General features: G+C 46.1%; 1 protein-coding gene across 4 annotated transcripts; it reads right to left on the bottom strand.

The window, feature by feature from the left end:
- Nucleotides 1–1,086: 1,086 nt before the first annotated feature.
- On the bottom strand, nucleotides 1,087–8,185 carry c9orf72 (C9orf72-SMCR8 complex subunit). Of its 4 annotated transcripts, none has more exons than XR_015761952.1 (11): nucleotides 8,046–8,185; nucleotides 6,771–7,251; nucleotides 5,657–5,752; nucleotides 5,505–5,572; nucleotides 4,989–5,061; nucleotides 4,186–4,302; nucleotides 3,876–4,111; nucleotides 3,741–3,798; nucleotides 2,586–2,695; nucleotides 1,686–2,289; nucleotides 1,087–1,615 (listed from the first exon to the last, which is right to left on the bottom strand). XR_015761952.1 is itself a non-coding variant. In XM_088002605.1 (10 exons), the coding sequence occupies exons 2-10, from the start codon at nucleotides 7,215–7,217 to the stop codon at nucleotides 2,103–2,105; spliced, it is 1,392 nt and encodes a 463-aa protein (XP_087858731.1). In that variant the 5' UTR covers nucleotides 7,218–7,251; nucleotides 8,046–8,185; the 3' UTR covers nucleotides 1,087–2,102. The 4 variants fall into 4 exon arrangements, 2 of the variants coding, with proteins under 2 accessions (XP_087858731.1, XP_087858732.1); XR_015761953.1 differs by having other exon boundaries at nucleotides 1,887–2,289; XM_088002605.1 differs by having other exon boundaries at nucleotides 1,087–2,289.
- Nucleotides 8,186–13,826: the final 5,641 nt, after the last annotated feature.

Genomic DNA, 13,826 nt, shown 5'->3' with positions numbered 1-13,826 from the left:
TTAAACTCATTATAGATAATTTCATCATCTTCTAAACAACTAAATTTAATTATTTAGCATAGCTAAATAAGTTTATTTAGCTATGCTACCTGTTTTGGAGTTCCCCTCCAAAACAGGTGGTGGCAGCAGTGATACCAATATACTCCTGTATTCATTATATAGCAAGTATTTTCTGTCTTTAGTGATTTACTTTTGAAAATATGGATGTTGTGCTCTGAAGTGCCTCAGTTTTTTCTCTCTGCTGTCGCTGCATGCATGCTGAGAATGAGGGATTGTCCTCTGTCGCCCCCTGCTGGTCCAGGAGGAGTGAATGCTGCAGCGAGTCGACCCTCTGCTGGTTTTCCTTAGATAAACTTTTTAAACTAATCTGAATCACAACCTGAGCTTAGTGCTTTAATTAATAAGTGTTTTCTCTGTACCAGGCTGAGGCTGCTGTCCCCCGAGGAAGTTTAAATTCTCCTAAATGCATTTGGGCGCCATCTTTGGGCTGTCCATCAGCAGGAGGACTTAGAGCTGCTGTTTGTTTGCTAACCCTCCTGGGTGTTTGTTAAGCTTGTAAGCAGCAAAGTTGTCCTTCAGACCCGGCCAGCTCCCTGACGGACAGACGGATGTCCGGCTCTGAGCAACGCTAACAGTATTTGCAGCTTTCTGCCTGCTGAACTCCTGAAGGACGTCGCTGCTGCAGACTTTCTATATAATTAGCAGCTTGTCTTAGTTTAAATATGCAGCACTGAAGGATCTCAGAGGAAATGTAATTATACTCAAGCTGTTATGGAAGGTGAGGTGCTTTTAACGCGGCTCTTTAGGGACACCGGGTTCATATTCTGCCATCTTTAATCCTCAGAAAATCCTGATTCATGGAAATCTTCCTGACCGCCAGGGATGATGGGAAATCTGCAGTTTCATTACTGATGAGTTTTATGTTTAAACCTCTAACTGGGATTCTACATTCAGAGATTCTTGTTCTGTGTGGAAACCACAACCAGTGAGGACTGAACTGGAGAAAAGTTAAAAAATTAAATGACTGAAAGGCTGGTTGGTTGGATGTATGGATTCAGTTCAGCTACAAAGGAAGGAAACAGTTCAGATGTTTTAACTTTTATTTCTGAAACATTTCTAGCTGATGTGCAGAAAACAGAAACAGTTGAGAAAAAGATCGAAAAATAAAACTACATAAAACAGCCAATCAAAAAAAGGCAGAGAACCCTGACAGCCAATCAGAGAAAGGCAGAACAGACCGTGAAGCTTTACATCTCAGCAGATTTGCTGATTTATCTTCTATAAACTTTACATTTTTGGCTCACAGTTGAGCCGGAGTTTAATAACTCGTCATAATTTAAATTATTCATGATTATAAAATATTAAAAAGCTCCAGTTGTCTCACAACTTCAGCACATTTAAAATAAATATCAGTTTAAATCCAAGTTATCAGACTGAGTTCTGGTTCCTGGAGACAAAGGAAGTCAACAACTTCAGTCAGGACCAGCGGTCCAAAAACTGGACCAGAACCCGGTTCGACCCGGTTAAATCTGGTTCCGAACCCGGTTCGACCCGGTTAAATCTGGTTCTGAACCCGGTTCGACCCGGTTCGACCCAGTTAAATCTGGTTCCGAACCTGGTTCTGACCCGGTTCGACCCAGTTAAATCTGGTTCCGAACCCGGTTCTGACCCAGTTGGTTCTGAACCCGGTTCTGACCCGGTTCGACCCAGTTAAATCTGGTTCCGAACCCGGTTCTGACCCGGTTCGACCCAGTTAAATCTGGTTCCGAACCCGGTTCTGACCCGGTTCAACCCAGTTAAATCTGTTAAATCTGGTTCCGAACCCGATTCTGACCCGGTTCAACCCAGTTAAATCTGTTAAATCTGGTTCCGAACCCGGTTCTGACCCGGTTCGACCCAGTTAAATCTGGTTCCGAACCCGGTTCGACCCGGTTAAATCTGGTTCTGAACCCGGTTCTGACCCAGTTGGTTCTGAACCCGGTTCTGACCCGGTTCGACCCAGTTAAATCTGCTAAATCTGGTTCCGAACCCGGTTCTGACCCAGTTCGACCCAGTTAAATCTGGTTCCGAACCCGGTTCTGACCCGGTTGGACCCGGTGGGGTCAGAAGCTCATGAGCACGTCTCTCTCCTGCATGCTGGTGTAGAACGGCTTCCCGAACACGAAGGAGTGAAGCCCCGCCCTCAGTTTCTCAGCCATCGCCATGACGATGTTCAGGTCCCCCTCGGCCTTCAGGTCCAGGTCCGCCTTCAGGTTCCGGAGGGCCCGGAACGGCTTCTTCCCTTTCTGCCTGTGAACAGAGGCCCGCTCGGTTTGATACATATTCAATAACTAAAGATCAATAATTTCTACTGGTGACAGATTCATGTTTGTTTCTGATCCGTTTGTCCTGATTTAAAACCAAAAGGTTTTTATTTACGACTTCAGGTGCTGGGGAACAAATCCGGATCGGGCCGCAAAAACATCAGCCTAAGGGCCACAAATGGCCCACGAGCCGCACTTTGGACCCCCGGTCAGAGGTCATCGTCCTGCCGGGTTTCAGGCATGCCCGCAGCATGATGCTGCCCCCACCGTGCGGCCCCTTACGTCTCGTCCTCGATGTACTTGAGCAGCGTGAGCGCCTTGCGGTGCAGCAGCAGCAGGAACTGGGCCAGGTAGGCGCTCCTCAGGGCCAGGCCGGGCTTCAGCAGGAACACCTGGAGGAAAGCCGCAGCAGCACCTCAATTATTCAGTTCAACACATCAAACCGTTTCTGTTCGCTTGGCAGCAGCTTCTGCTTCCTGCCCTTCACAACAGGTCAGGCCGGTGTTGCCATGGCGATTAGAGCAGGCAATAAAATTACCTTTCCCGGGTAAGCTAACTACCACTAAGCTAAATGCCACCTAGCTAAATACCGGGTTAGTTGGTTTTCTGGAGGAAACATGGTTTCTGACTCCTGCAGGTTAAATTTATTTGATCAACTACAGTTAATTTCAATCAATTAATAGTAATATATGTCACAATAGAAATGTGATTACGTCTATTGTGACAGTGGAGCAACTGGCAGCACTATTGCTTTGCAGCAAGGCGTTAGCATGGAGTTAGCATGTTCCCCCTGTGTATGGTGGATTCTTCCTCCCACAGTCCAAAAACATGACTGTCAGGTTTATTGGTCTCTCTAAATTTTTCTTAGGTGTGAGTGTGTGTGCATGGTTGTTTATCCTGTCTGTCTCTGTGTTGCCCTGGTGATAGACTGGTGACCTGTCCAGGTGACCCCGCCTCTCACCTGTTGACAGCTGGAGACCAGCACCCCTCCTGACCCCAATGGGAAAAGGCCGGAAGAACATGGATGGACGTGTGATCAGTATCAATATATAGTAAATCTGATACAATATTCAATATATAAAATATTCAGTGAACTCCAATCCAGAACCGCACAGCATTCTGGGAGATGTAGGCAGAGGAAAGAACCGCTCAACCTCTCATAGCAAGATAAGCTAGGTTGGTGGAATCAACCAACTCACTCATTCTTTGGTTACCTAGCAACAGCCTGCTGACTAACTTGCAGCAGCAGTTTCATGTTTCTCCATCGTGCTTCATAACTCCTCAATAAAAATGATGGCGTGAAATGAAAACTGTGGCTATACTTCAGATATTTAAAAGAAAAGACTAATCAATAATTATGGATATCAACTGTTAGAAAAAGTTTATGTTTTTCAGCTAAACCCTCCAGTCTGAGAATTACAGGGTTAAACTTCTCACCTCGTCTATGAAGGATCTGACCAACGTGTCGGTATGCAGGACATCCTGGAAGATGTTCCTGGGAAATGAAGGAGGAACATCTCATTGGTTGCCTATCAAATAAACACCCGGGGGCGGGGCTTAGGGTGAGCTTACAGGTCCGGGGTGAAGGTTTCGTCCGTGTAGATCACGGTTTCCGGCGGGATGTCGTCCTCGCTGTCGGTCTTCCACAGCGCGTTGAGCTCAGAGCGCATGTAGCGCCGCTGGTTGAAGGTGTGTTCGTGGCACGGCGGCATCTGCTTCACGGTGTTGATGTCCACGTCGATGTGTGTGGTCGGGTACGGCGCATACAGCACCTGGCGGAACGGCAGCACAAAGCTGCCGGTGGAGTCCTGGAAGCAGAGAGCGGCAGCGTCAGACAGCGGGTCAAAGCAGACCCGCAGAACCGCGCGGCGCTGGCAGATACCTTCAGGAGTCCCTGGACGAACAGACCCGTGTCGTACTTGAAGGAGGAGCTGGCCCGGCAGAGGCGGGAACACTTCCTCTCAGCTGGAGTCAAGAACAGGCAGAGCGTCCGGACGATCTGGCGACACACGAGCAGAACCTCAGAAAACTGGAGGAATATCCACTCAGAGGTTTTTAAGTCTCCAGATCCATCCAGAACCACCTGGGTCCAGTTTGGCTCGGCTGCTAGGATATGTGCTAGCATCAGCAGAACAGCGTTTCACACTGTCAGCGTTCTCATTTTTGCTGTTTGGAGCCATTAAAGCAGCTGATTAGCTCAGAATAAACTTTCATATTCAGAGGGACAAACTGCAGCATGAGCTTCTCATCAGGTTTACACAGCTAACTAAAAAGCTAGCTGCGCTACGCTAAGGCACCAGTCATACATAATACTTCTACTAATGTGCTACACATACACTGTGAAAGCTAGCAATAAAGCACTATACCAAAATAGCATTTGGTGGAGGCTAACCCTAAAGTATTTTACCAACATAGTATTTTGTGTAAGCTACAACTGAAGGGCTATTCTAAGATGGTGTTTAGCAGAAGCTAACACTAAAGCGCTATACTAACATAGCATTTCACAAAAGCTAATGGCAAAGCACTCGATAACATGATAGTTAGCAAAGGCTAGTGCTATTCTAAAATTATGTTTAGCAGAAGCTAGCAGTAAGGTCCCACACTAACATGGTATTTAAATTAGCTGTGCTGTTAGCGGGTTAGTAGGGGTAAGCCCGGTGCTGTGGCTGGTTCCAGTAAACCCACCTTGTTTACTTTCTCTGGGTTGCTTCCGACCACGACGGAACAGCCGCACGTCTGCAGATGGGAGCTGATGGCTCTGGAAAACAAATGCTTAAAAATTAGAGCCAGTTAGTATCCAATTAGCTCTGCTGATCAAATGAACCATTCTACAGTCCTAACTGCAGTCAGTGAGTCTGGGGATCTGGACGTACGGAGCAAAGGAACAAGTCATCTCAGGCTGGTCTCCTACGGTCACATATTTGGTCTTGTCCTGCTGTTAATGCCAGTCTGGAGCTAAAAGACGCTTTGAAATGACTTTTTAAATCATCACAGGAGGCCGAGCCCACAAATCCTCTCAGCTGTGCCCATTTAAAGCTGTAAAGCTGCCCTCCTGCTCACTAGCGGGTGAATCCTCCGTCTCGGTTTCTCTGGGGAGAAGCTGAGGTGGGAGAGCGCCATCACTCATTATCAGGCGACTGACGGGTGTTAAACGACCATTGTTCGTCATCTGTCTCCATTGGGCTGAGGCAGCCTGCTTACTTGTGGAGGAAGCCCTCATGGCAGCTGTCCCCAATGTCGTCATCGTTTAGCACGGTGTCTCTAATCTGCTTCGCAGGAAACAAACCGTCCAGATCAGAGAAAACCTGATTTAAATGCTAGAAAATAAAATCAAGCAGCAGATCTCAACTTACGTCGATTTCCTCAGGCACGCAGTGAGACTTCATGGAGGCCAGCAGCTCCATGATGGGGGTGATCTCCAGGCTCAGCACTGAGATGATGTTGTAGCCCTGAACGTTAGAGGGAGCAAGAAACCATGAGCTTCACACAGCGACCTGGTTCTGACCCGGTTTATGGACGATGGAGAGAAACTTAACATCGACTCAGAGACGAGTAACATGGTATTGAGCTGAAGTTGACGCTAAAGCGCTAAGGCAACACAGTGTTTACTGACAGCTAATGCTAAAGCGCTAAGGCAACACAGTGTTTACTGACAGCTAATGCTAAAGCGCTAAGGCAACACAGTGTTTACTGACAGCTAATGCTAAAGCGCTAAGGCAACACAGTGTTTACTGACAGCTAACGCTAAAGCAACACAGTGTTTACTGACAGCTAACGCTAAAGCAACACAGTGTTTACTGACAGCTAATGCTAAAGCGCTAAGGCAACACAGTGTTTACTGACAGCTAATGCTAAAGCGCTAAGGCAACACAGTGTTTACTGACAGCTAATGCTAAAGCGCTAAGGCAACACAGTGTTTACTGGCAGCTAACGCTAAAGAAACAGTGTTTACTGACAGCTAATGCTAAAGAAACACAGTGTTTACTGACAGCTAATGCTAAAGCGCTAAGGCAACACAGTGTTTACTGACAGCTAATGCTAAAGCGCTAAGGCAGCACAGTGTTTACTGGCAGCTAACACTAAAGCAACACAGTGTTTACTGACAGCTAACACTAAAGCAACACAGTGTTTACTGACAGCTAATGCTAAAGCGCTAAGGCAACACAGTGTTTACTGACAGCTAACACTAAAGCAACACAGTGTTTACTGACAGCTAATGCTAAAGCGCTAAGGCAACACAGTGTTTACTGACAGCTAATGCTAAAGCGCTAAGGCAACACAGTGTTTACTGACAGCTAATGCTAAAGCGCTAAGGCAGCACAGTGTTTACTGGCAGCTAATGCTAAAGCAACAAAGTGTTTACTGGCAGCTAACGCTAAAGCAACACCGTGTTCCCTGACAGCTACCGCTAAAGCGCTAAAACAGCACAGTATTTACAGGCAGCTAGCACTATAGCTCTCTCCAAACCTTCTGCATCCAGATGCGTCCCTTGCGGATGCCGTGTGTGAGCCGCTCCACGCAGGCGGCGTGCAGCGGCAGGTAGAAGGCCAGCTCGGTCTGCGGCAGGATGACGGACAGGGCGCACGTGTTCTTGTCACCCTTCAGCTCGCCGTCAAAGATCAAAGACACTATGATGACACCTTTCTCTGCCAGGACGAAGAACTTGACGTCCACGGCGCCGCACTCGGCGCTGCGCAGAATCTCTCCGTTCAGCGTGTGGTTGGCCAGGAAGGTGACCTCGCCGTCGCTCAGCGCCATCGGCTGCTCGCCGCGCGGCGCCCACATGTGGCGCACGCGCGGCCCCAGGATGTTGTCCCAGTAGGCGAACGTGGCGGCCAGCAGGGGGCACTCTCCCTCCACCGCTACCTCCGTCTTCGCTACGGCCGGGGACTGGGGGGGACAGCCGGAGGACATTGGACCGGCCCGGAGACGTCTCCCTCTAATTTAGCTACAGCATTAACAGAAATGAAGATTATAAAATCAGTGGGACGCAGCAGACATGTCCACATGACCAAACATCTCCGTCCTCTGAGACAGGTGTCAGAGCTCAGTTCAAACTTCAACATGGATGGACAAAAAGATGGACAGATGGTCAAAAAAGATGGACAAATTGTTGGTTGGACAGATCTGTCTGTCCAACCATCTATCAGATCTGCCCATATTTGTCCCAACCAGTAAAATCTGGGCCTCCAGATGGACGTCCTGCAGAAGGAGGAGACGCTCAGGATGTTGGACAGACGGGAGGAGGACAGAGGAGGAGATGGAGGAGGACAGAGGGGGAGATAGAGGAGGACAGAGGGGGAGGAGCTTCTTGGAGGTGTTGGTGACGTCAGAGGAAGGTCTGGGATGGGGACCGAAATGAAAGCAGCTCCCAGAGGAACTGAAAGTGAGCAGAGAGAACTTCTTGCAGCCAGCTGAGCCGGAACCAGAGTCCATGAAGAAAACCAGAACTTCCCGGTTCTGCTGATCATGTAGCCGAACACACATTAGACGGAGTATTTTCTACACAGTTCGGTTCCTGTGCTGACATGATCTGCATCATCCCGACAGATTAAAATAACAGATTATGGATGGAAAATATGAGTCCGCTGAGGCGGAACATTTTGGATTTAATCCTTTAAATTAGCTTCAATTTAAATGGATCTTAAACACGTGACCTGAGTACTGATGAGCGTAAAAACGGTCAAAATGAGAGTTATGGCAACAGGCTAACAAGTAATGGATCACATGGTTCTGACTCACCTTTCCTGTCGTTTCCGAACCGAACCGCCGAACTGCAGCTGGGTCCAGCTCCTCCTGATAACCTCCAGTTTAACGGAGGCTAGCTGCCTGCTGGTTTGTTGTGCTGTTTTCACTCTTCCTTGTACGTCACATGACGTCAGCGTCCAGGCGGCGCAGCGGCCTCTGCTGGTCGAGGCAAGGCGGTGCACCGGGAGACATGATGTCATTTTTAGAAACAGTTCCCGGACCATAAATAACTAAAAATCTAAATAAATGGGTTTAAATGCCACAGAACTGGACGGGTTCACCATTTCCTGCTGGTGCAGTTCAGTTTAAAACCATTTATGATGTTAGTGACGGTACGTCAGATTCACCAGAAACATGAACAAAAGGCTCCGGCCGGAACCAATGAACCCAGTCCACTGGTTTCTACTGTCCCTTTGGGAAGCAGCGGGAGTGCACTGACTTTTTTTACACGGCCTTTCCATGCCTCTGCAGTTTGGATAAAAGCTGCTCCACATCAGCAGGCAGGAGGAAACTGTTGTGTATGATACACTAGGTCAAAATAAATGATATTCAAGTAGATAACTGGAGATAACACATGGCAACGTTTATTTAGGAACTACTTCTTCTACTTCACAGGATCCTGCTCATATGTGTTGTGCCCAGCAAGAGCGCCACCAATGGCGATTCGTTATATTGCTTTGTTCTTCACATTTACAACAAAACCGCCTTGAACAAATAGGATCATAATCATACCAAAATGTGATTAATCTTAAATCTGGAGGTTCATTCTTTTCTGTGTCTGGAACACCACAGCTCCTCCCCTGTAAATTCAATACTTCTCAATCAGTGAAAACATTTTTCACCCCTTTTCTATATCAATATAACTGAAATCAAGAAAAAACTGTTTTTTTTTTTTTTAAACCTTCATTTAGAGTTGCAGTTTCAAGTTCAGTCTATCAGGAGGTCGCCGGTTCCTCACTGGACGAGTGTTCCTTTCGACTGTAGATGATGGCAAGTCTATTGGTTGATTCCCAACAGTTTTTTCTTCCATCTGTTGATCCACACCTTTGGTTGTATCAAGATCATCATCATTCCAGAAGTTTCCAGTACCAGAGTCTGTTTGTGTCAAATGAGCTGGATTTCCATTTACACCCAGAATCTGATTTACATGTTTTTTTAACACACTTCCCATTCACTTCCACACTGTAAGTTACAGGACCCAAGATTTCTTGTACAACTCCATTCAACCACTTCTCCCCTCCCCTGTAATTTCTTACCAATACAGGTTGACCGACTGTGAAAACTCTAACACGAGGAAGAGATGGTTCTGTTTTGTTTTGCATCCTCTGGGCGAACTGGGGTCTGATCAGTGACAGTCTTGTTCGAACTTGTCTTTTTAGAAATAACTCAGCAGGAGTTTTTCCGGTAGTTGTAGGGGGTGTGTTTCTGTACCCTAAAAGAAAATTTGCAATACAGTGCTCAAGTGTCATACCACCTATGGCTCGATTCTTTGCTAGCGACTTCTTAAAATTTTGGACTAAGCGCTCTGCTAATCCGTTGCTGGCAGGGTGGTATGCAGGTGACTTAATGTGCTGCACTCCATTTTTTTTTAGAAATGACTCAAACTCTTGTGAAACAAACTGAGGACCGTTATCTGTTACAACTTCTTTTGGTAACCCATAAGCAGCAAACAAATGTCTCAGTGTTTCAATGGTTTTAACTGAAGTAGTAGTATGCATAGGAATAATCTCTGGCCATCTAGCATAGGCAACCATAACTAACAGAAACATTTGCTTGTGGTCCTCTGCAAAGTCCAGATGGATTCTCTCCCAGGGACTGGCAGCCCATTTCCATTTATGCACTGGCGCAGTACAAGGCATACTACGCTGCTTTTGACAAATGGTACACTCTCTGACTTCCTGTTCAATGCACTCATCTACTGCTGGCCACCAGAATAAACTTCTGGCGAGGGATTTCATCTTTACTATTCCCCAGTGGTGTTCATGCAGTTCAGAAATCAACTGATCCCTTAATTTCTTAGGAACCACCACTCGTAACCCCCACAGCAGACACTCATCTTCAACAGTCAGCTCAAAACGTCTCTGAAAATATGGCTTCAGCAACTCATCCTGTACATGTTTAGGCCAGCCAGTTAACACCAACTGTTTCACCACCTTTAACACAGGATCTTTGTTTCTTTTGCTATCTCCCTTGCAGTGATAGGTAACTCGTCAAGGTAAGATACTTTGTAAATAGGGTTTGACACCACATCCACACTTGGTTTCATCGGTAACCTTGATAAAACATCTGCATTACTGTGTTGCTCAGATCTTTTGTATTGAATCTCGTACTTGTATGCAGCTAGGATTAGAGCCCACCTTTGCAATCTAGCAGCAGCTAGCGTAGGCACACCTGTTTTTGGTCCCAAGATTTTTAGTAATGGTTTGTGGTCCGTCACTAAAATGAATTTCCTTCCATAAAGGTAGTCATGAAACTTCATAACACCAAATACTAAACCAAGTGCTTCTTTTTCAATCTGTGAGTAGTTTTGTTCTGTCTTAGTTAGCATTCTCGATGCAAATGCAATCGGTCTTTCGCTTCCATCTTTCATTTGGTGACTGATTACAGCACCAACTCCATAAGGAGAAGCATCACATGCTAAGATAATTGGTAGCTCTGCATCAAAATGTACCAATATTTTGTCAGATTGAAGAGATTTCTTTGCATTCTCAAAGGCATTTTGACATTTTTCTGACCAAATCCAATCTGCATCTTTGTGCAGCAATGCTGACATTGGCTGGATCAGAGTCGATAAGTTTGGTATAAACTTCCCATAGTAGTTTAACAGAGCCAAGAATGATCTAAGTTCTGTTACATTTCTTGGAACTGGAGCCTTCTGAATGGCAGTTGTCTTTTCCTTCATAGGATGAATGCCAGTGGCGTCAATGACATGTCCTAAATATGCAACACTGTCTTGCATGAACTCACATTTTTCTCGCTTTACCCTGAGGTTGTAGCTTTCGAGCCTCTTAAGGACCTCTTTTAGGTTAGTCAGGTGGCTTTCTGCATCTTTACCAGTTATCAAAATATCATCAAGATAGCAGATAACACCATCCATACCCTGAAGAACTTGATCCATTATTTTCTGAAAAATTGCAGGAGCACTTGCAACACCATAAGGCAACCTGTTGTATTGATATAGCCCTTTGTGCGTGTTTATGGTCAGGAAACACCTAGAGCGTTCCTCTAACTGGACTTGCTGGTAAGCCTGGGATAAGTCTAGTTTGGTGAATTTCTGACCTCCTGCTAATTTTGCAAACAGATCTTGCGTTTTTGGAAGTGGATACTGATCCACGTTTAACCATGGATTTATGGTGACCTTGTAGTCCCCACATAATCTCACACTGTCATCCTTTTTAGGTATGCACACTATTGGGGCAGCCCACTCACTGTAACTAGTGGGTGAAATCACTCCTTCTGCCTCCAATTTAGTCAGTTCCTTTTCCACAGCTTCCCTTAATGCATATGGAACATTTCTTGGTTTATGGAACTTTGGCACTGCTTCTGGATCAACATGTAACTTGGCTTTAATACCCTTCAACTTGCCTAACTCAGGGTTGAACACCGATGCGTACTGAGCACATACATCTTCCACTGTTTCTGGAGCCACTCTATTCACCTGTGACCAGTTTAGCTTCAACTGACTAATCCAGTCTCTACCCATCAAAGCAGGGCCTCTTCCTTTTACAACTAGCAGTTCTAGTTTTTTTGTGGTTTCTTGACATTTTACTTTGGCCACAAATTTACCCATCAGCGGTAATGATTCTTGGTTGTATGTCTTAAGTACACAATTTGCTGGACTAAGTTTGACTGATTTAAATCTTCGCTTATAAAGATTTTCAGATATCACTGACACTGCGGCACCAGTGTCTAGTTCCATCTTCACTCTTGAGCCATTTACACTGACATACACATAATAAGGTTTTACAATGTCACCATTACCTGTGTTCATTTCAAACAAACCAAAATCCGGACTGTCCAATGTCAGCTCTGGAACAGTGTCAGAGTTCGGTGCAACTTCCATCTTGCACTGAACCACAACATCGCTGGCTGCTCCGTCTTCTCTGACTTGATGTGACAGATGTTGGGTCTCGTCTGGATCCCCTTTAAACTCGTGCCTGTTGCCTGGATCAGCATGCTGGAACGCACCTTCAGGCGGTACTGCGAACCGGGCCAGCTGCAGACATCCTGCTTTTGGAGAGCGCTGACATCCTGACAGGACCGTTGCTTGAGAGCGCTGGGTCGCCTCTTAACATCCAAATGCATAGTTCCCTTGGTCGTACTAGAACGGCCTCCTTCTTTGCGGGTGCGACAGGCTTTAGCTATGTGTCCCTTTTTTTTACACTCGTGGCACTCACTTTCTTTAAACCTGCAGTCATTCGGGTTGTGACTTTTTCCACCACAACGATAACAGCTCTTCCCGGTAGCTGCATTTTTCTCAGCTTCGCGGTATTTTGCTTTAGCTTTTCTTTCTACTACATGAGCCTTAAAAGTTTTTTGTGCAAACTGCTGTGCACTGTCCATAGTTACCTCAAAGTAGAGCGCCATTTCTACAGCCAGCGGCAGCGTCAAGTCTTTGGTGTGCGCGGTGCTGAGCAGCCGATCTCTCAGCTCGCTGCTTTTTACCCCACAGACGAATCTATCACGCAGTGCTTCATCTAAGAAAGCCCCAAATTTACACGTAGCTGCTAATTTTCGTAAACTAGCCACATACTCACTAATTGTTTCGTTGTCTTTTTGGTTTCTTCCATGAAACTTGCACCTTTCTGCAATAAAGTTCGTCTTTGGTACGTAGTGCCTCTGCAGCATATCCACCAGCTCTTCATAGCTTTTCTCTGACGGTTTATCCGGAGCACACAGATCCATCAGCAAGCTATGGGATCTTTTCCCCACCACCGTGAGAAACACCGACTTAGTTTTCTCTTCTTTAGTGTCCAAGTCGTTAGCAGCAAAATACTGCTCGAGACGTTCGCGGTAGTTGTCAAAACTTTCCTCACTTTCCTCGAAGTGAAAATCTTCTGGCTTTCCAAACGCCATCTTGTAGCTCTGGTTCGGCGGTCCTTTCACTCACCAAAACGTTCGGCTTCTACCGTCCCGTGTTGCCTCTATGGAGCCGCTCCGTCTGCAGACTCTGTGCCTTCCAACTAGAATATCCCATCCTCGTCGCCAAAATTCTGTTGTGTATGATACACTAGGTCAAAATAAATGATATTCAAGTAGATAACTGGAGATAACACATGGCAACGTTTATTTAGGAACTACTTCTTCTACTTCACAGGATCCTGCTCATATGTGTTGTGCCCAGCAAGAGCGCCACCAATGGCGATTCGTTATATTGCTTTGTTCTTCACATTTACAACAAAACCGCCTTGAACAAATAGGATCATAATCATACCAAAATGTGATTAATCTTAAATCTGGAGGTTCATTCTTTTCTGTGTCTGGAACACCACAGAAACAAACACTGATCATGTGACCAGAGGGTGGAGACTGCTCTCCTCTCACCTGTCTACCTGCTGCTGGCTTTAGGCTCATCAGTGATTCTGAGTCTGGATTTCTCAGATTATGTATCATGATGACACCTGTTAGGGTTTAGGGCAGGGGTCCCCAAACTTTTTCCTGCGAGGGCCACATAGCTGTTCCTTTCTCTGGTCGGGGGCCGCTCTCAGGTTTTGTAGAAAGAAACCTTAGAAAATTCTTGTCGACAGGGGGGGGAGGAGGAGGAGGAGGGGGCTG

The sequence above is a fragment of the Poecilia mexicana genome, unplaced genomic scaffold, assembly GCF_051168715.1.
Source record: "Poecilia mexicana isolate PSO_F unplaced genomic scaffold, ASM5116871v1 scaffold_22, whole genome shotgun sequence".
NCBI classification, from domain to species: Eukaryota; Metazoa; Chordata; class Actinopteri; order Cyprinodontiformes; family Poeciliidae; genus Poecilia; species Poecilia mexicana.
Note: the sequence above shows the minus strand (reverse complement) of the source record. Positions and strands in the feature narration are given on the sequence as shown.